The sequence below is a fragment of the Heterocephalus glaber genome, unplaced genomic scaffold (genome assembly GCF_053883595.1).
Source record: "Heterocephalus glaber isolate CG9 unplaced genomic scaffold, H.glaber_assembly_v1.0 deba00001497, whole genome shotgun sequence".
Taxonomy (NCBI): Eukaryota; Metazoa; Chordata; class Mammalia; order Rodentia; family Bathyergidae; genus Heterocephalus; species Heterocephalus glaber.
This window is the reverse complement of record NW_028258320.1, coordinates 73,095,407-73,121,007: the sequence shown is the minus strand read 5'-3', so window position 1 is coordinate 73,121,007 and position 25,601 is coordinate 73,095,407. Positions and strand designations below refer to the sequence as shown.

Sequence of the window (25,601 nt, the reverse complement as noted above, 5' to 3'; positions counted from 1 at the left end):
GACTCAGCTTTTTATTACAAAGGCATACTTCTAAATTAGGCCTTGACTTAGGTGTTACATAAGGACTCAAGGGATGGGGGCATCCTCAGGCCAAGTTTAGTTTAATTAGACACCAGGTTACCATACCTACAGATATCACCTCAGCTTGTTGAAAGTCAAAAATATTGTTTGCCTCCTCCTATCCCCTGTAAACCCCTATCTTTGGTTTAGCTTTCTGCAGTTTCAGTTACCCAAGGTCAACCAAGGTCTGAAAATCTTACATGGAAAATTCCAGAAATAAACATTTCATAAGTTTAAAATAACTTTTGCTATAGTGTGTTGTTATAAGTGCTCTATTTTATGATTAGTAATCGTTAATCTCTTACTGTGCCTAATTGATAAATTAAACTTTACCATAGGTATATATGAGTAGAAAAAAAGTTAGAATATATAGGGTTTGGTACTATCGGTGGTTTCAGGTATCCACTGAGGGTCTTGGAACATACTTGCCACAAATAAGGGAGCTGACTGGATTATTAACTTCAGAGACCCTTTAGGGCTTCTTAGAGGACCCAGGCTGGGAGTTACTATGCAGCATAATGCTGCCTTCTCAAGATCCCTCAGAGCTGTCAGTGCCCCCTCCCCGCCCCCCATCCCCGGGAACCAGTGTTTCTTCAGAGTTGGCTTGGAGGGTCCTCTCTCACCCTCCCCTGCCTTCCCTCTTCTTCCTCATTTAGCTCTCCCATATGCCACAGGGCAAACCGTAGCCTTGTTTGTATTGTTTGAAGACTAGACTGATAACAACCTACTATTCTATGCCTTCTATAAATCAAACATGATTTTCAACCTAAATTGAATTGAACAACAAAAGGATATTTAAGATCAATGACATAAAGAAATTTAGACCAGATTTTTAAAAATAAAATATTGACAAAAGAATTTAGCACATAAAAAATTTTCTCTTTCTAACTGGATAGGGCTTACCACCTGCCCTTCAGCCAGATGCAATGCAAAGCGAACCATTAACACAGTGATTCTCAAGATTTGTGGTTCTCAAGGTTTTCACTTCATGGCTCATTTAGAAAGTGATAAACTGAAGCCTGCTGCTCCTGGTCCCTAGGGGTACTTGGCCTTTAACCTGAGGGAGCCAACATGTCGGTATACCTAAAACCCATCTGCAGTTCACCAGTGGAGAAGGTCCAGATTAATATAATTAACTAGAAAAATACAAAAAAACCCTCATGATTATCTTAATAAGTAGTAAGGGAGGGCCGGGATTTAGCTCAGTGGTGCTGCCACCTGCCTTGCAAGCACAAGGTCCCAAGTTTGATCCCCAGTACAAAAAACAAAAACAAAAAATAAGTAGCAAGGGAATCAATAAAAGTGAATTCTTGTTTCTGTCTAGAATCTTGAGGGAGTGGTACTCGGGAATGTACCAAATGTGATCAAAATACACAGTAAGTGTTTACATTTTAAAGTATATTACAGTAAAAGTCATATTTCCATTGATTCCCCTCAAAATACTTTCCCTCACTTCAAACACACTTATCATTCTTGCCACTTTCTGAAGCAGTTCTGGACGTCCTTTTTGGTGTCTCTATGAAGTATGATTAAAAAAAAATACAGGGAATGCGACTGCTGAGCCCCATCCAGCAGAAAGGCAGGCTCAGAAAAACATCGCAGTGCATCCTCATCCACCTTATTCCCTGCATCTGGCACCATGGTATTTCTAGCTCGTCCCTAAAGTCGAAATGACCACGAAAGGTAAATATTTTGAATTAGTTCAGAACGTGAAGGCAGCCACGATAGTAAAACTAAAGACATGAAAGAAGCCTTCCAGAACTGGTTCAGAAACTGGCAAGAATGGTGGGCTAAATGTGTGCAAAGTGAGGGAGAGTACTTTGAGAGGGGTTAATGGCAGTGTGTCTTTTGCTGTAACAAGCTTTAAAAACGAGTAAACATTCACCAGATTCTTCAGTCATACCCCGTATCTTTCAAACTTGTGTGAAAACCTTGACCGAGAGCCATCCCTTTCAGTGTCTATGCTGCCAGTGTCTGCAGCCCGAATCCGATGGCTGCACAGAGGCTGGAGGCTGTGGAGGTGCTTGCTCGCTGGAAGGCATATCCTTGTTTACGCTGCTGTGCTCGGATAAAGGCCTCTTGAGTCATCCTTTCAGGCTGCAGGAGACAGTTGAGAGAGTCGCTGGTCCTTGTGCCTGGTCACCAGGCAGCTGGACCGAGACTGGCCCCCTGTGTCCGCTCTGTTGTTCAAGCATGTGCTACCCCGACCAACCGCAGCAGTCACAAGGGGCAGAAACGTGCCCAGCCTCAGCCCTCCTGGTGTTCAACTCAGAGAGCCAGCCACGTGCCCTGCTGAAAGCCCAGCTGGCTCTGCGTCTTTATGTCCACAGCTCACCCCCATGGGACACAAAGATCCTGCCTCTCAACAGCCCTCCTCCTGTCATCCCCACAAAAGGGCTCAGCATCAGTGTCTCCCAGCTTGTGGGAAGGGTCCATTTGCATTTTGTGGAGGTTGGGGGGATGCTCTGGGAGCTGCATGAGCCCAGTAGAAATCTGTTGGCCTTTGGGAAAGTGCTTGATGTCCGGACGCTCTCAAGGAGGGCTCTCGAAGGTGCCCTTGGGTGTCTGCAATTCAGGGCTGACCCACAAAGGAAATTCTTACCGACTCTAATTGTCCTCAGCCCAGTGAGACAGATGAGGGCTTTTCATGGTAGAATGACCTAAGTACTAGTTCTTGGTCGGGACAAGACCTCAGACTTTCCCCTTCTATTACTTTAGCAGACTCAGGCCCACATCAAATGTAATTAGATGATGAGGTTCACTTTATCATAGAAAATGGCAGCTCTGCACATGCAGGACAGCTGTGAGGGTGTTTCGGGTTTGGAAAATTGTGTCTTCTCTTTCACCTTGGGTTGGCTTATGCTTACTAATTCTTGAACCTTCAGGAAAGTCCAGGCTAACTGAGGTTTGACCAGACCTGCCACAAGCTTCCTTCCTCCTGAAGCTTTGACTGGGCCCAGGTCTTGCTTCCAAGCCAAGTTTCTTAAGGTGGCATTGGGATGGGGGTGATTGCAGGGTTTTCTAAAGTTTGACTAAAACAGCCCCTCTTTTATTTATTGAATATATTGGGCTGGGGAGCGGGTCTTTATTTGAAGAAAAGATTCCAAGGCTAAAAAAAGTTTTGAAAACCACCGCCTTAAACCACAAGTTGTTGCCGTGAATGTCTGTGCATGTGTCTTAGTTCTCACACCACCTCCCTATGCTCTTTTTCTTTACTGAAATTTTAAAAATCATGAGTCAAATGCTAAAAAATAAATACAAAACAAGTTCAACGTGTGTCCTATTGGTCCCCTCCTGCCTTATTCCTCAGAAGACAGCCAGAGTTGACAGGTGTGCCCCACACCTGTCTCTGTCTGCGTTGTAGCCTTTAAACAATCTTCACTGCAAATAACTTCAAACATGCAAACCATGGAGATGAATATAATCAACCCTGTGTACCCATCTCTCACCTCCAGCAGTTATCAAAATTTTTACAATAATAAGACCTACCTGGAAAACAAGTTCTAGAGTAATTTTAGGAGTCTCTAACATCGTGCTGGGAGTGGTGGTGCACCCCTGTAATCCCAGCACTCTGGAGACTGAGGCAGGAGGATTGCTGTGAGTTCATGGCCAGCCTGGGTTTCATAGTAAGACCCTGTCTCCAATAAACAAATAAACAAATCATGCTAAAACTTGTTTTCTGGGTAGGTCTTATTTTCAGGGAAACATGGTACTTGCTTTATTCCATCTCCTATAGTTTTGTTTTACAAAAATGGTATCATAGAATGCATTCTACTCGGCAACCTATTTTTTTTTTAACAACGTGTCTTAAAAATCATTCCATATCAGCACACTTTCCTCCTCCTTTTAATGGGATGTAGTTTTTTTCCCATTGTATGCTTGAGCGGTTGTTTACAAGGTTCCCTATTGTTTGATACATAGGCTGTTTCCACAATTGTTTTTGCTATCCTACAAAGTGCTACAGTAAATGTCCTTATTCACAAATCTTTATGTATTGGTGTTTTTATTTCTGTAAGATAAATTTTCATTTGCCTATGATGGTAAGATGAGAAAACATATTCTCAAAAGGCTGTAGATGCCCCCCACATAGACACATATGGATATGTACATTTGCTCATATGCTTTCCTGCCATGGATGCTATTGCTCATTTGAAGTGTGAATCTTTTTTGTAAAGAGATGGCATAAGGGTGACATCTTCTGTGGGCCTGTGAGTGCAGGGCTTTTCCGCACTGATCTTATAAATGACCTTGCTGCAATCATGACTTGGGGGAAGGTAGCTGCTGGGAATGCCTGGGGGTGGGAAGTGTCTGGTAAACACAGCTGCTCTCCCTCCCTCAGTTTGCACAGCGGAAAGGTGCTGGCCGAGTGGTGCACATCTGCAACCTCCCGGAAGGAAGCTGCACCGAGAATGACGTCATTAACCTGGGGCTGCCCTTTGGGAAGGTCACGAATTACATCCTCATGAAGTCCACTAATCAGGTAGGCCGGGCACCTTCACTCTAGTGGTTGCAGGACAGACTACACCTTGGTGAAAGAGAAATTCCAGTAATACTTTTTTTTGTAGAAGGGGTTTTTAGCATAGACAGATGGTGCCCAGCTGGATCTGTTGGCACTGCATACAGGTTCTTGCTGAGGCTGTCGTTTTGCTTCCCCTGTTTGCCTCTGTCCTTCTTGTGCCAAGAGAAGCCTCTGAATTGCCTAGAGGAGAGGGGAGGTGCTTTAGGATGAGGTGCTCATTAATGCAGACGAGCTCATTGGCCCAAGAGAAACCCGTGGGCTGTGGTCACTGCTGGGTGGCCACCCTGGGCTAAGGCTGTGGTCTCATCTTCTGAACCAGCTGCACCCCATGGCCTCCTTTGGGGCCCACTGGGAACTGACTGGGAACTGGGACTTTCATGAGTCTTTGAGGTCTGTGCTCCAGGTCTTGGGTCTCAGAGGAGGAAATCAGGAGGGAATTGGTGGGGGCCTCATCAGTCTAAGAAACTATGAATCCCTAACCTGGGAACTGGCTGAGCCCCAAATATGTGTGTCTTCACTTCTAAAGCCTAAGGGAAATATGTATAGCAAATGACCAGAAATCAGAATATTTTGGGGTTTTTTAATAAATATTTTTGTTTTATGAATCCAAACAACAGGCAGAGATGTTCTACACTAAAACTAAGAGATGAAAAGCCATGGCAGATCGTTAGTGGCCTCCCTTCCTCAATCTTAGGGTAGAATGCTCCCTGGTCTCATGCTCCTGCCTCTCAGGAGTTCTATTTTGGGTAGATGTACTAAATTCAGCTTGCAGCGTTAGTGCAGTTCGATTGCCTAGATTAGTGTCATCCGAATTTGAGAAGTGAGAGCTAGAGATGCTGAATGTTCATCTCAAGCAAGAGGCAGCCAGGCCCCAGGCACACATCTGTCATCCCAGCACTCGGGGAGGTGGAGGCAGGCAGGTCTGGAGCTGGAGCTCAGCCTGGGCAACTTGGTAACTTAGCAAGGCCTATCTCAAAACTGGAAAAACATTTTTGAACGGGCTGGAGATGTGCCTCAGTGTGAAATCCCTGGTTCAAACCCAAGTGGCACACACACACACAAAACCTGGTGACAGAATTTCAAATAAAACCCTAAAGGATCTTTAGTCACACACACTCCTGCCATAGGTGGTGACAGCATGGGAAAAAGCTGTGTGTCTGAAATTGACCAATAAAGGGCAGTGAAAGAGGGTGAATAAGATTGATTTGCCCATTCAGTCCAAGAAAATAGGGGAACTGGAGCTCACAGTAGGGCTCTCGGCATAGATCACTGTTCTTCTCTACACAGAGACCAGAATCCATGCACATCAATATAGCACAAAGCTGAGGAACAGTAGCAGTGATGAACACACCTCAGCAGCTACAGGGGCAAACTGACAGATCCATCAAAGCAGCCTACTGACAAACTGTAGACACAGACTAAATGGAAAAGCCTGCTTCTCTATAAGTTTTTTTTTTTTTTTTTAACCAGAACAGTTAAAGAGGAAAAATTCTGTGGAAGAATTGTCAAGGCCTGTCCTTTGACTCACAAAACAGCCCAGCTGACCTTCAAGCCTAGAGGCTCATGAGCCCCTGAGTTTGGGAATATATTTCTTTCTTTACAAGATGGGGGAGAGTAGAGTTCAACTAAGTATGGCTTATCCGTCTGTCTCCTGCTGTCACCACTTGTTAGTGGGATGGCCACATGTGGAACAGCCCTCGTTGGGAACAGAGGTGATGACCGGCCCACACCAGAGGGCCTTCTGTATCATGATGCAGCCCAGGATGGACATCCGTAATTAAGATTGGTTTTTGGTAACCATGGAGATCAGGAGAGGTGCCATTTTATAATGAGCTATTTGGGTGACATTAATAAAAAGGCCTCTTTGAACAGATGAGATCAAAGAGTGCTCTTTCTTGTACTGATTTCTCTTTATTGAGGTATAAAATAGATACTCTTAAATGCATAAAGTACAGTCATCTTAGATCTACAGCTCCATTAATTTTTTCACATATGTAAGCCCATATAATTAACACCAGGTGAAGATCTAGGAAGCTTCCAGGACATCAGAAGGTATCCTTATGCCCCTTGCCAGTCACTTCACCTCCAACCCAGAAGGAAGCTCGACTAGTTTCCATCAATATCAGTTCATTTTCCAGTTCTTGAACTTCACTGACATGAAATCATACCAAAATCAAGTCCAGTCTATGTCCTTCCTTTCTGTCTTTCCAAGGCCTTTTTAGAGATGGCTTACACAGAAGCTGCCCAGGCTATGGTCCAGTTCTATCAAGAGAAGTCTGCTGTGATCAATGGCGAGAAGTTGCTCATTCGGATGTCCAAGAGATACCAGGAACTGCAGCTGAAGGTAAAACATTCACTCAGTCATTCATCAAGCGTCAGCAGTGTTTTCCCTACTTGTCAGGCACTGAACTAAGTGCTACCAGGAAAGAGAGGATAGGAAAAGATTCAGAAATTACCCACTGCCTTTGAGGCTATCACTTGGAAAGGCACATCATTACTCTGTGGCATGAAATGTGTTTGTCGAGGTGAGTGCAAAGCGACACCTGAGTCCACCTGGGAGCTAAGCAGGATTTTACAGGGAAGATGTCTACAGAGCTCTCGAGGGAGGAAGTAGGGAGAGAAAGGTGGTTGCTTTTTGGTGAGGGGAGCTCCGGGCATAAATCCCCGACTGCACGCTCTTCCGTGCCCAGACAAGCTTCAGTGGCTTTTGCTTCCTCTGTCACTCTCCGTGATCTCTTGTTCTTTCCTCCCTCCTCTGGGTTTCTGTCTTAAGCCCCATGGAACTTCCAAGCAGCACCTGACTGACTTGGTGACTGTCAGAACTCAGGGATGAAATCAGATAATTTCAGACAGGACTTTGTTTTTATTGTGGCTTGTTCTGCATTTTGTCCTTTCTTTTCTTTCTCTTTTATTGAGAAGTGTAATAAATATAGAAGAGTGGCTTATGATATATTGTAAAACTTCAAAGGTAATATTGGATGAGACCTTATACCTTCCATAAAATCGCCACCAAAGTCAGGAAATAGAATGTGGACAGTACCCAGGAGGCCATGTGAGTCGTTCCTCATGTTCAGCCCTTCCCTCTCTACTCTCTTGACCTTGAGGGTGTTCATTTCCATGCTTTTCCTTACAGTTCTCCCTCCTACTCGTGCCTCAACAATAGCATACTTTACTTTTGTCTGTTACTGCACTCTACAAGAATGGATTCACACTGTCCACTTTCTTTCCAGTCTTGCTTCTCTCAGTCAACATTATGTCATCCATGTTGTTGGGTGTATCTCTTTTCATTCTTCGAATTTTATGTGGTGTGGTTACAGTTTGTTTATCCATCCTGCTGTTGATGTACACTTGGGCTGTTTCCGGTTTTAGGCTATTAGGGATGATGCTAACCCCCTGCTCAAACGTGTTAACTTGGTCCCCGTGCACATGAGCATCTCACCAGAGCATAGATCAGAACAGCTCTACTAGAAGATAGCAGTCTCTCTCTGAAATTAGTTTCCTCAGATTTAAATTCATTTTAGTAGTGTATGGGGGTTTTCAGTGGTCCACTTCGTCTTGTCCAACTTTTGAGTTTTTGCCGGTTTGGGGAGACTGTAATGGTTTATCTTGGTTTTATTTTTTCTTTTCCTGGAGACTAATGGTGACTGACCCCTTTTCCATATTCATTGGCTATTCCTTCTGGATCTTCTTGGTGGGAAGTTTCTTTCAAGTCATCTGCCCGTGCTCTTCTTTTGCATTTTTGTCATTTTATTGATTTGCAGGAGTTCTCTTAACCGGAACACTTAGTTCATTTGGATTTATTGTAATTAATGCCACATTTGTGTGTAGGTTTACCCACTTACTTTGTGCTTTTTACTCTTCTGTTTGAAAAGAATTTTCCGGGTTCATTTAAGCCCCTTCCATGTTTACTTAGGGTTCATTTTGTTCAAGACTCACAGCCCTTAATCTGCCCTTAATCTTCGAGGTTGTAGTCAGAAGATGAGGCTCGGTGACTGCTTCTAGCTAGAACTCGTACTCTGACAAGTCTACATATGCAGATTGCTCAGTAATATGTCAACTGGTTGCCCAAGTCTGATTCTGCTTTGCTTGCATTATTTTCTCTGAAGTTCTTTTGCCAGCAATGCTGCTCCAGGCAGAACCCAGCATTTTTTTTCCTAATGAAAGTGTCAGAGAAGTAAAAAGTCCTGCCCTGTTCTGCATCCAACCGGTTGCTGTTCTCCTGGACTCTCCCCTGGGGGCTGGAATTGAATATTCCTACTCAGTTTCCAGGGGAGCTTTAGTCTCCAAATGAGATGTTGTTGTAAGTTTCTAACTAGGATTAACAGCAGTAATCAGTTTGTTGATAATACCCCACTGGGGGAGATAGCCTGGGTGGTGCAAATCCTGTGGATTAAAGAGGCCAGACAGTCAAGGTTTGCATTCAGCAGAAGTCCACTGAGTGTCCACTGCAGTGGGAGCCGGGCCAGGTGCTGTGGCCATAGAGGGAGCAAGCTTGGGAGGAGTTCAGTCTGGTGGGAGGAAAGACTTGTAAACAAAGGCCATCAACAGCCATGTGACCTGTGCTGAATGGGAAGGTGGTGATGCCAACCTAGGCTCCGCCCCTTCCTGTTTTGATGTGCTTAGACAAGTTGCTTAACCTCTGTGAACCTCTATATCCAGATCAGTTAAGGGCTTTACCTTGAGTTCCTTTTAGGCAAGCAATTTTCTTTTATTTGTCTTTTGGGACTCACAATCGCCCTATCCTGTGAGGTGTGCAGGGTGGATAATAACAGTAATTATAAGAGTGCAACAATAATATGTACCTTTAATGGAGTCCTGGTACTCTGGGGCAAGTCGTGTCTGAAGCACTTTACATACATTATCTACCTTCGTTCTGACATCAGTCCTGCCAGACAGGTCTTATTACCTCAATTTTATGGATGAAGAAACTGTGAGGCTAATAGAAGTTCAGTAACTTGTCCAAGATCATTTCTACTGGCAGAGCTATGATTAAAGCTTAGGACTCTTTCGGTTTTACATTCTATCTGCATTATTATGTTGTGCTCTTCTGATCTCCATTGTCCACCTAAAAAAAAAAAGAGAGAGAAATCAGGTGATTTGCTTATAGTCTCGGAGCCAGGAAGCTGCAGAGATAGTATTCTAACAGGCATGCAGATTACCTAGAGCTCTTGTTAAAGTGCATTTCTGTTTAGTGGGTCTGGGACAGGGCTGAGATTTTGCATTTCTAACAAGTTCCCAGGTGATGCTGATCCCCCTGGTCCGTGAGGACACTTTAAGGAGCAGGGTGTGGGACTCGTTTTCCGATCTTTAGTGGGAGGTTTCTGTCCCTAGTGTCACATTGCCTGGCAGTCGTTGTAAAGGTCAGGTGGTCACCTCTGAAAATACATTAAAGCCTATTTCAGCTACATAGTAATGCACGCTTTATGGGTCCTATTTGACATAAATCAGCTAGAACACTCTATGCAAGTAACATAAACTTGTTTCAGTTAAGCTTATTGACTTAGGTAAAACAAGGAATTTGTCGACTCAAGTAAAAGTCCAGGAGCAGTCCTGGCCGCCGATATGACTGGATTCAGGGTCCACATGAGATCATCAGGACTTGGTTTCTTTCCGCTCTGCCTTCTGCTGTCTGGGCTTTGTTTTATGGGTGCTTCCCCAGGTGGCCCTTGGCAGCCCCCGGCTCTCTCCTCTAGGTGGCATGGTAGCTTCAGTGCCTTCTGAAGCTCTGGCTTCTCATGCCCCCGTTTCTTCCAGTAAGGAGCCAGGGCTTTTTCCTACTAGCTCCAGGAAAAAGTCCTGAGAGTCATTCTGATTGGACTAGTTTAGCACACATCTTGCTCATCTTTTAACTAATCTCTGTGGGGACTTAGGGGAAAGCTGGGCTGTGATTGGCTGAGCCTGCATCACTTGCTCCATCTTCAGAGCGGGAGTGAGAGCCACCCAGACCTCTGGAGTGAGAAGGGGGAGGAGGCTTCTGGGAGATAGGCAGCAAAGCAATGTATCCATTTGTGTCTCTGGGCCAAATGGGCCACCACATGGTGTCCTGCCAGGATAGGCAGAGGGGAGGGAAATTCTGATTGGTCTTTTCTAACTTTCTCCTTTTGCCTACCAGGCAAAGTGCAGGGAGAGGAAAAGATAGACTTTAAGTTATTTTTTCATCTTCTCTTGATTGCTGTTCCCTCATGCCTGCATCTTATCTCCCCATGTGCAAGGTTCTATTCCTCAGGGCCTTTGGGGCAGAACTTTTCACATAATAGGTGTCTGATAAATGTGCAGAAATAATGAGGAAGAGAACCTCCGAAGGAACAAAACAAAAAAAAGTGTTTATCTTGGACAAGGAGCTGGAAGATTGAAGTCTTTGCTGTTCTACAGTGTTTTCTGATAAGTTTAAGATCATGATATCCTTGATGTGGAATTTAACCCACTATCCCCTACTTACTGCATCAAAGAATTGTCAGGGGAATTTTCAGGTCCTTATGCCCAGAGACTCATTTTTTGGATTTGAGCTTCCCAGCAGTGCTGGGGGCAGAGGCCCTGGTTCTGGAGCCACTGACTCTGTTGGCTTCCTAGCCACAGAGAGCACCTCTGGCCCTAGAAATCAATCTTGTGGGTGGCCCATGATACTCTCTAGGGGAAGATTAGGGAAATGGATGATTTGGAGTCTTTTCTGTGTAGGACACAATACTAATAGCTATGATGAGTATGAGATGTAGTCCTGACTGGGGGAGAGCTTACTAATGCACAAGCTATCCTTGTGCAAAATGATACAAGATTTAAACGTGAGTACCCAAGTATGGGGCCCATTGGAGTTCAGTGCCAAAACACAGTAGGGCTTAGAAGTACGGAAGGGGGAGGTACCAAGGAGAGTCTTGGAGGATGGGAGAATTAACAACAGAGACAGGTTTCTAGGCAGGAGTCAGGTGAGAGGAGATGTAAGGCTGGAAAGCCAGTCGTGTCAGAAACAATCAATCAGGAGCCCCTTGACAGACCTGGCTCTGAAGAGCTCCAGGCTCGTCTGGAAGGCGCCAGCTTCTTCTCAGGACTCTAGAGGTGTTTGCAGCAGCTGTGGAACTATCAGAGAGCCCAGTGTGGCCTTGCAGCTTGCCATGCCCTGAGGCTTTTGGTCCAGGCCTGATAGGCCTCATTATCCCACCTTTTTTAGGTGGAGAAAGTGAGTCCTGCAGGCAATGCATCGTGACCGAGGCAGCCCTGCCAGTCAGGGAGCAGTGCCAGGGCTGCTGTTCGTGGGTGGAGATTCCGAGTCGCGGTGGCTCCCACTCAGTAGGTGGCATTGTCCTAGGACAGCAGGGGGCTTAGCATCTTGCCCCGTCGTCGTATTGTCGCAGCAGCAGCTGGGTGCGTTGACTGAGCGCTGCAGATGGTGCCCGTGTGGTTGTTGAGCTGCGTCTGTGTCATAGAGGGCGTGATGTGACAGGACCTCTGAGATTTGCTTCAGAATTATCTGAGGAGCAGGGAAAAGAGTCGGGTACAAGTACAAGATTGGGCAGAATTATTGAAGATGGGTAAGGGTTTATGGGGTTCAATATAATATTCACTCTACTCAGTGAGTCTCAGATTTTTTTTACAATCAGAAGTCCCCCAATTACAGAACTACTCTATTCTCTCCATTTCCACTTTTCTCGGGCAGTAAGAGCATTGTTTCACCTGCCCCCACTTAAGCACAGGATGCAGCTGCCCCAAAAGAAAGATTGAAAGGATTTTTCTTAGGGCTTTGAGAAGTCAGGTCTGTTATTTGAACATTTTTGGCTCCTTTGTCCCCTTTGGGATGGTAGTTGGCAGGGTGGTTGGTCAGGAGAGAGCCAGACAATTTGCAGTTCTCACTTAAAATAGTGAGATGACCTTGGACCCCCGAAGGGTCGCAGTGCCGTGATCAGCAGCCTCGGCGCCCAGTGCTTGCAGACTCTCTCTGCAGACTGATTTTCCACAGCCACATCGCTCCATCTCTCCCGCCATTCATCTTGGAACAGGAACTGTGGGACACCTGCTCCAAGTGCGGCTCTGCTGGTCCTGTCTATGCGAAGATCAGTGACCTGGGCCACTTCACTGGAGACCTGGGGTCTGAGCAGGAGTAACTCCAGAGAACTCTGCACTCAAAGCGGTCCCATGAGGTTTTGTGGCCCCGAAAATAAGGGGCAGGGATGTTTCAGACAAGCGGTTCTTACAGCCCCAAAAGGCACCTAACAGGCATCTTTGCCCCCGAGGGCCTGTGTGGTTGCTACAGGATGTTTCCACCTGGCTCACCTGCTCTGCAGGTCACCAGAGGACGCCTCGGAGGGAGAGGCCTAGGCTGCTGTCTGTGACGACTTTCCTGGATACCTCTGGTCCTCACCTGAGCCGCCCCGCCAGCCTGCGAAATCTCTCCTGCTCCCTGACAAGGCCGGCCTCCTCTCACTCCAGGCTTTCTTGGGTCTGGGCTGGAAGGGACAAATCAGGGAAACTTGCAGTTTCCAGAGAGCAAAGGCAAACTGGTACATCAAGGCCTCCTTTTACAGCAGAAAGGCCCCTGTCCAACCTTGGGGAAATTTCATTTTCATACTCTGAGACTACTGTGTACATTTAACCCAGATGGAGGGCACATGCTTGAGGCTTTACCTGCTCCCTCTATTCCGCTCAGCGGTGGGAGCTATAGATTGGAGCCCCCGAGTGGCCCCCTGGGTGACGGCAAATCCCCTCACGTGGACTGGGCCCAACCCCCTGCCCTCCTGAGCCCCACCGTCTGTCACGGGTCGGCCCCCTGAAGGCAGTGCTGCAGCGGGTCTTTTGGAGACCAGCCAGGCTGGCTGGCCCCTACCCTGCTTATCCACGGCTGACTTCCAGTGTGTGGCCACAGGTGGGTAGGTAGGAAGCAGACCCGCTGGTGGGGCCCTGTTAAATGCAGTCACCTCCAGATGAGCCACTGTCTTCTACCTCAAAAGGGTGATCAGCGCCTCTGGGCAAAGGCTCGGTGGACTGGAGCAGGGAGGGTAAAGGAGGCATCCTGGGCATCTGATTCCTTCTCAGCCAGGCCAGCAGCCATGGCCTCTTTTTGGCTCTGCCTTGGGCTCTGCTCTGGCCCAGTTCAAGCGGGTGAGGTGCTGGTCGTTAGTGACCTTCTGGGTGGCCTGGTGACTTTTATGAGGCACCTCTACGAGATGATAAACCTATAGTTAAGGGGCCATTTGCCAAAATTGTAAGAGCTTTTTTTTTTTTTTGGTACTGAGGATTGAACTCAGTTCCTTGCACTTGCGCAGAAGGCGGTGAAACCACTGAGCTAAATCCCCAGCCCTGTAAGGTAGCTTTTTAAGTGAATATCCTGGGCCTTTTCTTGAACAGGGCAGTGATTGGCTTCTTGTGCTTCTACTTCTTTATGATCACAGGGTCAAGTCACTGTCTTCTCTTTGATTTTCTCTCTTTTTGCATCTCGAGCTGACAAGAGGTCCCTCCCAGGCTGGAACCTTTCATGTCTTTTGAGTCCCAGCCCTGACCTCTCACCCTGAAGCCGCAGGCCACTCCCCCTTCATTCTCATCTTTGGTTTCTCTTAGCCCGACCCTCAGTCGCAACAGCAGCACAGATTGGCAGCCGTGCTGCTCAGAGAACTCACACATTCCCAGTTCTGGCCACTTCCCATCTCTGGACCTGGTTTCCCATCTGTAGCATGAGATACTTGTTACCTAACATTGGAATAGTTCTAAGGTTTCATGTTTTACATTGGAAAAAAATCAAGGATAAAGAGAGGACTTGATTAAATTTCTTCTGTGCCCATGAACTTCTTTTTTAAAAACATTTTTTAAAAAGTCACTTTTAGCTGGGCATGATGATGCATGCCTGTAATTCCAGCATTGAGGAGGCTAAGGCAGGAGGATCACCATGAGTTCAAGGCCAGCCTGGGCTCCATAGTGAGTTCAAGGCCAGCCTGAACTACACAGCGAGACCCTGTCTCAAAACAACAAAAAAACAAAAAATCATTTGTCCATTCAAGGTTTAGAAAGGGGCTATGAGGGCAGGCCTGGTCCTGTCCTGGTGCATAGTGACCTATAGAAAGACCTGCAGCTTTGGGTTCCTGGCATTCTCAGCTAGGAAATGTGCCACAGAATCTTTGAGCATCGGCTGACCCCCATGGATGAACACCCTGGAGCAAGGTAGTAGAAGGGTCACCAGGCATGGAAAGGAACCCGGAGGGACAGTGGCTGTTCTTTAGCACTCTCTGTGACCTTGAACCCAGCACAACTCCAAGAGTCACCAACCGTGTGGAACACAAAGTGGCTGGGGACCCTGGCGTTACTTGGGGCAGGCGGTCTGCCTCCACCCTTCCTGAGTTAGTTTACACAGGTTTGAAAGAGCTATATTCAGTGAGCTTCAAGCAGCTTTCCAAGCTCGTAATGCCATTGCTCTTCTTTCTTTCCTCCCTCTCGTCCTTCTTTTCACATTTTAAGGTTTGTTTGTTTTTTTTTAATTTGTGAGGAGAAGGGAGGTGAGCATTAACAAATGCTGCTTAGCCGCTTGTGGATGGTGAACCTGGGCTCTTCTTCCCCTGGCTCCATGGATGCCTCATTCTGTGAGCCCTCAGCCTTGCCCTGTTCCACATTAGGGTCATGCTCCTCATCCCTTGGATTAGACATTATGGCTTCCTCTCGAAAGGCACCTTTCACCCTTTGGTGCCCTGGGCAGCGAGGAACCCTGTCACGTCTGCTTCCTTTTGGCATTTGAAAGGCCGCCTCTGATCTGATGGTGCTCTCTCTGACTTCCTAGAAACCCGGGAAAACTGTGGCTGCGATCATCCAGGACATCCACTCCCAGAGGGAGAGGGACATGTTCCGGGAAGTGGACAGGTGAGGCTTTGGTCTAGGGCAGATTCTAGATTCTTGTTTCTCACTCTTAGGGGGATTTGGGTCACCCCATGCCTTGCCTTTGCCCCTGCCCCATTTGCTTGCCTTCTGGGCCCTACCTGTCTGTGTTCCCAGAGAAAAGCTCCAGGCTACACCGGAAGGGCAGCTCAGGTTCGGCTCAGGAAAAGGCAAGATGCTGGCTTCCTTTCCTCAGTTCCTCCTCTATCGGAAAGGAATATGGCAAAGGGTTTGTTAGTATTTGGCCCTTTGGGGCAGCCTGCAGTCTGCTAGAAGAGCCCGAGCGTACACGTGTGGATGTGGTGAAGTAGGGGTGGGGCCTTCTTGTTAGAGCCAGTTCTTGAATTTTCGTGAGCTAAATGTAGATGTGTAACTAAGAATATAGGTGGTTTTTCAAAAAACAATTTCCTGATCACTTACCCTGAACATGGAATGTATACAGTTTCCCAGCTCATCTTTTTCTGCCTGAAGTTTGTGAGCAGCCAGGCCAAGCTGGGGGGATACAGGGTGACCCTCATCGCTCCCCTGTGATGGTGGAAAACAGCCAGGCCAGCTGCCTGCCAGCACAGTCTGTGGTTCTCACCCACCTCTGCCACAGGTGGCGCTCTGGCCTTGCTGCTGAAGGCAGAGCCAAGGCCATTTCCCATGGTGGTCGAGGCAGTCTGGTCCTGCCTGGCAGACACATCTGTGTCCCAGGGCCGGTTGGGACAAATGATTGTCCTTCACTTAAGAAGCAAATGGAAAATGCCCATTGTTTTAGGACGTAGGCTGTATGACTAGTTGATCTGCTTAATAACCAGCCTCCGGCAGGCATATGTGTTTGTGTGTATTGAAGTGTCTGGGCTTAGGGTGCTTGTCTATTTCTCTTAACTGTGGTTACTTGGGTTTTTAAATGGTGTGAGTACGGCCACACCATGCCACCTGCAGCTCTGTGGCAGTGCAGAGGGAGATTCGGAGTCCTTTCCTGCATTTCAGTTTCTTTTGCTCCAACATGAACAGGTCAGATTTCGAATTTTCTTCCAGCCCTCTTCCTTTTACCCTTGGAATCACTATCCTCGCTCTTGCCTCTTCCCAATGATTAGGGGCCCTTTTCACATCCAGGATGTTGACAAATTGAGATGAGAACTAAGGGAGTGAGCTGGAGGCCGAGAGGGGCCCTGCCTTCTGACTGAGACCCCGGGGAGGAGGGGTTTAGGTCTGACAAGCGAGGGCTGGGTGATTGGATCCCAGGTCCGTGCAGCCTTTCCCACCAGACTGTACTTGAGCAGCCTTGCCCCAAGCCCGTGCCCCACATGGCCCCCAGGGGGAGAGACAAAGGCCAGTTCCCTGTGCACAACTCACTTGCAACAAAGGTGGGGCTGAGCCAAACGAATCCAAGCTTTTTCCTACTCCCAGGAGCAGGATGAGGAAAGGGGCAGAGAGTGACCAACACTATGCTTAGGAAGACTCCTTCCTCAAAGCAAGCAGGAAGGATGATGCCTTTCTTCTGACCACTCTCTGCGTGGTTCTGGACAGTGGTAACCGGGAGTGTTCAGTTGGGCAGGTTGTGCCCAGGATATCCAGCAGACGAGCTGTGGATGCTGGGGCCTGGTGGGGAGAATGCAGACTCGAAATCCCCCCTTCTCTGCTCCCTCACAGATACGGCCCAGAACGGCCACGTTCTCGAAGTCCTATGAGCCGGTCTCTCTCCCCGAGGTCGCACGCTCCGAGCTTCACCTCTTGCAGCTCTTCCCACAGCCCTCCAGGCCCCTCCCGGGCTGACTGGGGCAATGGCCGGGACTCGTGGGAGCACTCTCCCTATGCCTGGAGGGAGGAAGAACGAGACCCTGTATCCTGGAGGGAGAATGGGGACGAGAAGCGGGACAGGACAGATACATGGCCACTCGACCGCCAACACTACCCCCGGCCACTGGACAAGGCCGAGCTGGATGAGCGCCTGGAAGGAGGGAGGGGCCACCGGGAGAAGTACCTTCGGTCTGGGCCTCCCAGCCCACTCCACTCTGTGTCCAGCTACAAGTGCCGGGAGGATGGCTACTACCGGAAAGAGCCCAAAACCAAGTTGGAAAAGTACCTAAAGCAGCAGGATGTTCCCGGGAGGTCCAGGAGGAAGGAAGAGGCCAGACTGCGGGAGAGCAGACACCCCCACCCCTCTGACTCAGGCAAGGAAGACGGGCTGGGGCCCAAGGTCACTAGAACCCCTGAGGGCACCAAGTCCAAGCAGAGTGAGAAAAATAAAACCAAGAGACCTGATAGAGATCAAGAAGGAGCTGATGATAGAAAAGAAAGCAAAGTGGCAGAGAATGAGGTAATGATGCAATTGCTTCCCCAGGTAAGGTGAGGCAGGTCCCAGAGGAAAATAATGACAATAATACAATCATGATGAACATTTATTGAATGAATGAATGTTGATTGAGTGAATGAAGCATTTATTGAATGTTTACTGTGTGCCAGGCACTGTGCTATGCACATCATCTCAGTGCGCATAACCTCACAGAAACTCTACGAGGTTGGCACTATTATTTCTGCAGATGAAGAAACTGAGGCACAGAGAACTATGTTATTTTCCCAGGAACATTCAGTCAGGAAGTGGCAGAGCCAGAATTATACCCAGGCAATCCAGCCCAAATCCCGCAGTACTTTGTTGCCTTTACTAGAAGTTAGGAAGGGACATGTGAAAGGCCCTGTGTAGTTCTGTTTGTCCAAGGTGTAGTGGCCCTGAGGTGTTTACGCCCACAGGTCTGCCAGAGGAGATTAGATCTTTGGTCCACTCTGTCCTCTCTCCTGCCAAAAGCATCTACCAATCTGGGATCTCTGATGAGAAGTGGTAAAGGAGAAGCAGCCTCCACCCCTTCAATTGTACTGGGTGCCCAGGGTGTGGTGTGTTTTTTGTAGATACTGCCCACAGGATTTTAGTTCCATTTTAATAAAAACACATGGTAACCAGCTGGCATTTTCCCCCGAGTGTCTAAAAGGGATCTGATCTGCCACACTGCCTCAGTTCACAGGGGGCTCACAGGGGGATCTCTGGGTCCTGGATTTGGATTCTGACATGCCTTATACTTCCTTCAGCCAAAGCCTCCTATGTTTATGTGGGATGGGATCATGGAGGATTGGAGCTCTGCATAAGGAACTTAATTTTTTAAATCCTCCATACATATATTCTAGTTATCCTGACCCAAGAGTTGGTGACAATAAGTCCTAAAGGAGCCCAGTTCTCAATTCCATGAGCACTGAAGCATCACACTTTGGGCCACATTTCCTCATGCATGTGGTACACTGCCACGTTGGCAGGTGGTGTGCTAGACACAGGATGCCTAGCCATAAGTGTGGCTAGGACATAGTCTGTGTTATGGGAGAGCTCAAGGTCTAATGGTGGAAAGAGACCTGTAAAATAATTTATACACACTAGAACCCATGGTGGAATTTACAGAGGATGAGCTGTGCTGTAGGCGATTAACTCTGCCCAGGGAAAGGAAGAAAGCTGCACAGAGGAGGTGGTATTAGAGCTGGGTATGAAAGTGGGCAAAAAGCAGTTTGGAATTCTTGGTAGAAGCACTCCCAAGACCAAAACTGAAAACAGAAGACTTGTCGAGAAACTAGGCACTCAATGTGGCTGTAGCTCTAGAGCATATTAAACAATAACGTTTTTTAAAAAGTAAAATTGTAACTGGCATGAACATATAATGAACACATGTCAAGGATTTTATTCAACTCATCAATTGACAAAGGAACCATGAAATATAAAAGTCAGCTCCAAGGAGACTCCAAAGAGCAGACAGCTATATAAGCAATCAGGACTATTGAAATGAACTTGCTAATGATATAAAACTAACCTCTTCCAGAGAGCACAGGGAATCAGTTGCTTCTCCACCAGATGAAATTCACTTGTACCTCAATGAACAAGAATCATTTGGATTATGGTCAGTTTTTTGCAACCAACAAAGTTGCAGAGTAGCTCAGTTTAAGATCATGAGGCGTGAGAAGCCCTGTAGAGTCAGATACCCGGAAACATGCTAGACACACGCCCAGTGTTCTACTGAAAGGTTTCCTGGTAATTTTTTTTTTCTTTCCCATCTCAAAGTCTGTCACAGGTTTTACAGACAGGAATAGCAGGGGGAGCACAAGAGATGTGATTAGGGAAGTGAATGGAGTGTGATGCAGGACCTCAAGTGAACTAGATCCTGATGATCAGGTGAACCCCAGAGGGTATCTCTAAGAGGCACATATAGTCCTCTGTGTGGTCCTCTATATTCTCTGGGTCTATAGCTGTAGATTCAAGCAACCGTGGATTGAAAATATTTGGGGGAAAATGACATCTATATTAAACACGTCCAGACTTTTTTCATGTTGACATCGCCTAAGCAATGCAGTGTTCTGCACAGCATTTACAGCCCACCCGCCTCTCTCCCTTCCTGGCTTTTCAGTATTGGTAGCATCGATCACCTAGTGCCCTTGTTTTGTTTAGAGCATAACCTCCACGAGGCAGGAATTTTTCTCTGCCATAATCAACACTGTGTCCCCGTCCCTAGAGTAGGGCTTGGCACAGAGTGGGTGTGTGCTAGATATCTGCTGAAGGAGGGCTGAGCCCAGACTCTGGAGGCAAAGGCCTGGGTTCTTAGAACCAGAGTCACACCCTGTTCTTCTGTCTCAGTGTTTTTGCTTGTAAAATGGATGTGATCACAGGGCTGCGGTTGCACTTTAATGAGCTTGTACTCGTTCGAGACTGTCTGAGATCGCTGAAGAAAGTGCTCATGGTAGAGAAGCCCGTATGTGTACTGCTCAGGGTGTGTGAGCGGCCGAGTCCACAGTGGGACCCAGCCGTGACCACAGCACTCGAGGAAGAAGGGAAGAAATGAAATAACTGAATAGGAAGACCTGGGAAAGAAGTGCCCCCTCCGTCTCACTGGAAGGAGGGATGGAATGTTACCAATCCAGACACCTAGGGATGGCAAGGGAGGCAGGTGGCCCAGAACCGTGTGGCTAAGTGGGGCCAGGTAGGAGTGGTGAGGCTCTGGCAGGCTAAAGAGGCAGTTCCTTTCTGTTGAGGGCACCCGTGGCAGCTGCCACTCCAGAATGTGTGCCTCCCACTGTGAGATCTCCCTTTGCTTAGAGCAAGGCCCAAGTCTGACCGGATGTCTGTGTAAAATCTCCCATGCTTTAGAAAAGATACTTTCCAGACATGTCTGTGGGTCACATGCAGCCCGGGGTCTGTAGAATGCAAACCCAAGTATAAACAATCCAGAATAGGAAGAAACAGAAAAACTACTCATGCCAAGTCCAGAGCCCAGACATAGACCCCAGCATGCTGGGAGACGGGTGTGAACTTAGTACTTGCCCTACCCCCCTTCTATAAATCCTGCTCTTCGTTGACCAACATCCATGGAGCACTTAGCGCAAGTCATGTTGTGAGTGAGATTGAAATGATTCCTGGTTTCCTGGAGCTCATAGGTTAGTGGGAAGACTGCTAACCAAGTCAGTCCTCAGATGAACGGGAGTGAGTGTGTGTGTGTGTGTGTGTGTGTGTGTGTGTAATGCTAAGAAGGATAGAGGGCTTCCTATAATGAATCAGAGGCTTCCCTGGGTTGGGATGGGCCTGTTGAGCTTTGGAGGAATAGAAAGAAAGTATTTCCTGGGTAAAAAGGAAGGAGATCAGATGGAGGGAAGAACATGTGCAAGGGCCAGTCCATGACTAGAGGCCAGCGTCACTGGAGCAGAGAGGCAGGCTGGCGCGCTGGGAGGCGAGGCTGACTTGACAAGAGGGATTACTTCATGCAGGCCTTGCAGGCACATTGAAAATATTTTTGTCTTCACCCTAAATGCAATGGGAAATCTTCTGGCAAGAAAGTACAGTGAGGATATTATAGTTTTGCATTTGGGGATGATCATTTTGATTGTATTGGGGAGATTTGGGGGGGAGCATACAGAGCAGAAGGAAAAGACCAGTTAGAAGGTAGCTTAGCAGCAAGCAGCCCAGGCCCTGTGGCGGCAGAGCCCTGCTCGCAACTGTTGGGCCCTGACGTCTTGGTGTGTGAGCTGGTGTGGGCCCGTGGGTGCATGGGTTGCATTTGCCTGGTCCCTGAAACTCAGCTCGCATCTCGAACTCACCACAGTCCTCCTGCCTCCACCTCCCAAGTGCTGGGATCACAGGCGCCCAGCGAGATTATTTATTTTGACAAGGGAGGGCCATGCATAATTTATGACAGGAAATTAAAAAATAAAGGTCACAATGGCTTCTGATAACTTAGAGGTACCTGTAGCTGCTTTACAGTTAGCTCAGGAGACTCAAGCAAAGCTTTCAGTGGAATCTGCTGCTCCAAACACTTGAGGATTGGTGCTATCTGTCCTATTTGTTAGTAACAAGCTGAACCAGTTAGCCCCGGCCTCCTGCCCTAGCTGGCTCAGGGGGGTGTGTGTCTCTTTGTAAGTAATTAAAACTAGAGTCCTTTCCTTTGAGCCAGACTCAGCCAAAAATGTCAAGAAAATTCAACTTGTCCCCAAAGAAGCCCGGGAATGGTCACTGACTTAATGATGAAAGTCTTAAGTCATGGGACAGTAGCTCCCAGAAACTTCTAAAGCAGAGCTTTGCAAGCCTTTTCTGCAGGGGACCAGACAGGACCATCAGGCAAAACATAGGATTTTATGTGGGTACTGACATAGCCACTTAAAATTTCACTGTTCAGAATTTTAAGTCCCATTCTTAGCTCACAGACTAAAAGCAGGCAGTAGGTCAGAGTTGGCCTATGGGACATAGATTGCTGATCCCTGTTTTAAAGGCTGGTGAGAAGCCTTAATTCTCAACCTAAAGCCCTGCTTTCAGGTGTTCAGTTTCTCATGCAGGGCATCATGATGAGGGCCTTGCCTGGAAGGAGGAGGAGGAAGGGCAAAGGAAGGGCAAAGGAAGGGCATGTGGTGACTTAGGGATAGAGAGAGGCCCGAAGAGTGCTTAGAAGGCACTGAGTAGGTGCCGGCTCCTTTCCCGCCGATAAGGGCCTGCAATGTGATATCTGATGGTCGAGATGGGTCTGCCGGGGAGACCTCACTGGGGTAGCCAACTCCAAGGTTGACCACATTCGTTTCACTCTTGGCTTCTGCTACTCACCCTCACTGCAACAAATGCCGCTTTGCCAGAGATTTCTGACCCCTCCAGACGCCAGGCCCACCATCAGAACATTTCTCTGCATCCATCTGGGTGACCGAGAACAAGTTACTCACCTCTCTGAGCCTCAGTTTCCTCATTCTGTCAAGTGAGCATGACAGCAGCTACTGCCTCTGGGGAGGCCTGTGAGGGAAAAGGAGATGATGTTTGTGAAACGCATCTGTGTTCAGTGTCATTCTCTTGGCGCCCCCTCCTTTCCCTCCCTCTACTCACTGTTGATTTTGTGTTTCTGTTCTTCCCTTCATAAGGCTGCAAAAGAGGAACAGGAGGGCATGGAAGAAAGCCCTCAGTCAGTGGGCAGACAGGAGAAGGAGACAGAGTCCTCTGATCCAAAAACCGCAAGGGCGAAGAAGGTAAATGTCTTTCAGATACTGGCAGTGTAGTTGCATTTGCACTTACCGCTCAGGGACTGAGTCACGGAAGCCCCCATCCTGTCCAGCCATCGCCCCTACATGAGTGTGTCTCAAACTCCCCCTCGTCGGTTCCAGGAAAGGCCCAGTTACCCCCAGAACTTCTAGGGGAAAGGCTTTGCTTGGGATCTTTGGACAGTCTTTATTGGGAGATCTTCACCCACATGCCAGGGCCCTGCCTCACTCTCCAGCAAGTTGGCTGCACTCCGACGAGAGAGCATGTGCTCAAAAAAGACTCGGGCTTTAAGAGCCAGGCTCCCTAAATAGGCAGGTCCCCTAGAGAGTACCGGGGGACTTGTTTTGGGTACTTGAGCTGGGGCCCTGACCTCAGCAACCCAGACACTGTGATTAACAAAACATCTACTGTGCTTATAAAGATTATTTTACTTAATTAAAAAGAGAAACCCAGTTCCTGTCTTCCTGGGCCGAGGCTTCCACAGCAAAAAGAAATGTCCCTGGAATGTGGCCAGCTTTGTGCCCTTTGGGTCAGGAGAATCTGACCTCCTAAATCTGCCTGCTGGGTCTGTGGACTGCAGGGAACACCAAGGGGAAAGTTTTAGGAGAGGTTAAGTGTGAAGACCGAAGTTACTTGGGCTATGGAGGTTGCACCTTTGAGTGGGAGAGAGCGCTTGGAGAAAGTTTGTAACCATAGTTACCTTTAGGGATGCCCCCACATAGGGGGGAATAGCTCCAGCAAATATTTAGCATTTATAAATTATTCATTCATTCAAAAACTATAATGTACCAGGAGTCGAAATTCTTGGTATCATCTCAGACATGGTGAGTGAAGGATTAAGGACTTGTACCAAGTCCTGTACCATTTTGGACATTGTCCTAAGGATGAGTCAGTGGAGTGGGATCTGAATGATTCCCAGCTTCTAATTACCATGACTGTTCCCAGGTAGAAGGAAGAAAGCTCAGGATCTTTCTGGCTGGAGGGCCAAGGTTTGTGCCTTTTGGCTGAATGGGCTCAATCAACCTTGATGTCCATTCTGGAAATTTTTTTACAGGAACAAGATTGGGAGAGTGGCAGTGAGGCAGAGGGGGACAGCTGGTACCCCACCAACATGGAGGAACTGGTCACTGTGGATGAGGTGGGGGAAGACGAAGATTTCATTATGGAGCCAGACATCCCGGAGTTGGAAGATATCTTGCCCATTGACCAGAAAGACAAAATCTGCCCTGAAATATGTCCCTGTGTGACAACCACCTTAGACTTGCAAGTGGCCACGGATTTGGATTTCATTAACGAGGGAGTAAAGACCATAGAGAATGGGCCTGCAGAAATTGGCTGCAAGTTGCCCAGACAACTGCCTTCTGCTTCCACGAGCTGTTCCAGTGACATGAACGTGGACGCGCCTGGCCCAAATCTGGATGCTGAGCGGAAGCCAGCTGAATGTGAGACAGGCCTCTCACTGGAGGATTCCGACTGCTATGAGAAGGAGGCAAAGAGAACGGAGAGCTCAGACGTGTGTCTGGCCCCTGCAGCCCAGCAAATGTCCTCCCTCCAGCCAGCGGAGGAGAGGGCCCAGCAGCCCAGCCCCTTTCCGGATGACTGCAAGGCCAAGGGCACCCCGAAGATGGGGCTTCTGAAGGCAGTCCCCAGGAGGAGAAAGCCAGCCCCCCCACTGAAACTGACCTCCAAAGCCAGGCCTGCCAAGGAGTGGTGACCGAGGGTAACTAGCTCCCCTTTTCTCATGGGCGGTTGGGTGGACCGGACCACTGCTGCCCTCGGGAAGTATGGGGTTGCGGGGGTGGGGTGCAGGCTGGAACAAAGCTAAGTAAGCTTTCAGCTCGTGTTAAAGCTAATGCAGGAAGTCAGGTATGAAAGGAAGCAAGCCTAGTTAGACTGTTAGAGCTTTCCGGCAAATATTGTAAAGGAAACCAGTCAGGAGGCCCTATGTTCTGAGAACTCGGATAAGCTAGACTTCTCTGTTGTTGTTGGTTTTTGTTTTGTTTTGTTTTGTTTTGTACCAGGGATCGAACTCGGGACCTTGCACTTCTGAGGCAGGCACTGGAACCACTGAGCTAAATCCCCAGCCCCTAGACTTCTCTGTTTTTATGGGCACCCAAGTGGGCTTGGACAACCAGAAGTAGGTCCCTTGGGATTGGCCAGTTGGCCTTGTGGGCACAGTGGAGGAGCCCCTGGCTGTCATTTCTGTGGTGGAAGATGAGAAAGGAGTGGATGGGGAAGGAGTAGGGCCTCCTTAAGGAATATGGCTTGTTCCCCCTTTCCTACTCAGGCCCAGTTTCTTCAGGGTCTGACAGTCACACAAGACTTGTCCCAGGAGCGGCTCTGCCTCTCTGCCTCCACCAGAGGTGATGTTGTGGCTATGCTCGGCACTGTGACATCATGAAATAGAGTTTAAAATAGCCTACACCGTGGCTTCTCTGCCAAGTGGAAACTGAGATCCATCAAGGGCTCTGGGGGGAGAGAGGAATAGTAGTAGCCCTCAGGATTCTCGTAGTGAAAGTAACTAGCGGTTCATTTTACTGAAAGCGTGTGGCACAACCAAGGTTGAAGCAAGAGTCAGAAAACAGAGAGGAAAAGCCAAAAAATGCACATTTCTGCTGAGAGCCTTATGGACAGCGTACGCTGGCAGGCGATCTC

At 47.9% G+C, this 25,601-nt stretch overlaps 1 protein-coding gene across 1 annotated transcript in view; it reads left to right on the top strand.

The window, feature by feature from the left end:
- Positions 1–25,601, top strand: part of Rbm20 (RNA binding motif protein 20) — a 213,398-nt gene that overhangs the window by 146,634 nt on the left and 41,163 nt on the right. The window contains 7 exon segments of the mRNA XM_004839020.4: positions 4,400–4,540; positions 6,792–6,923; positions 15,330–15,409; positions 17,063–17,729; positions 22,829–22,933; positions 24,001–24,559; positions 24,562–24,666. Coding sequence (XP_004839077.2) covers positions 4,400–4,540; positions 6,792–6,923; positions 15,330–15,409; positions 17,063–17,729; positions 22,829–22,933; positions 24,001–24,559; positions 24,562–24,666 — 1,789 coding nt within the window.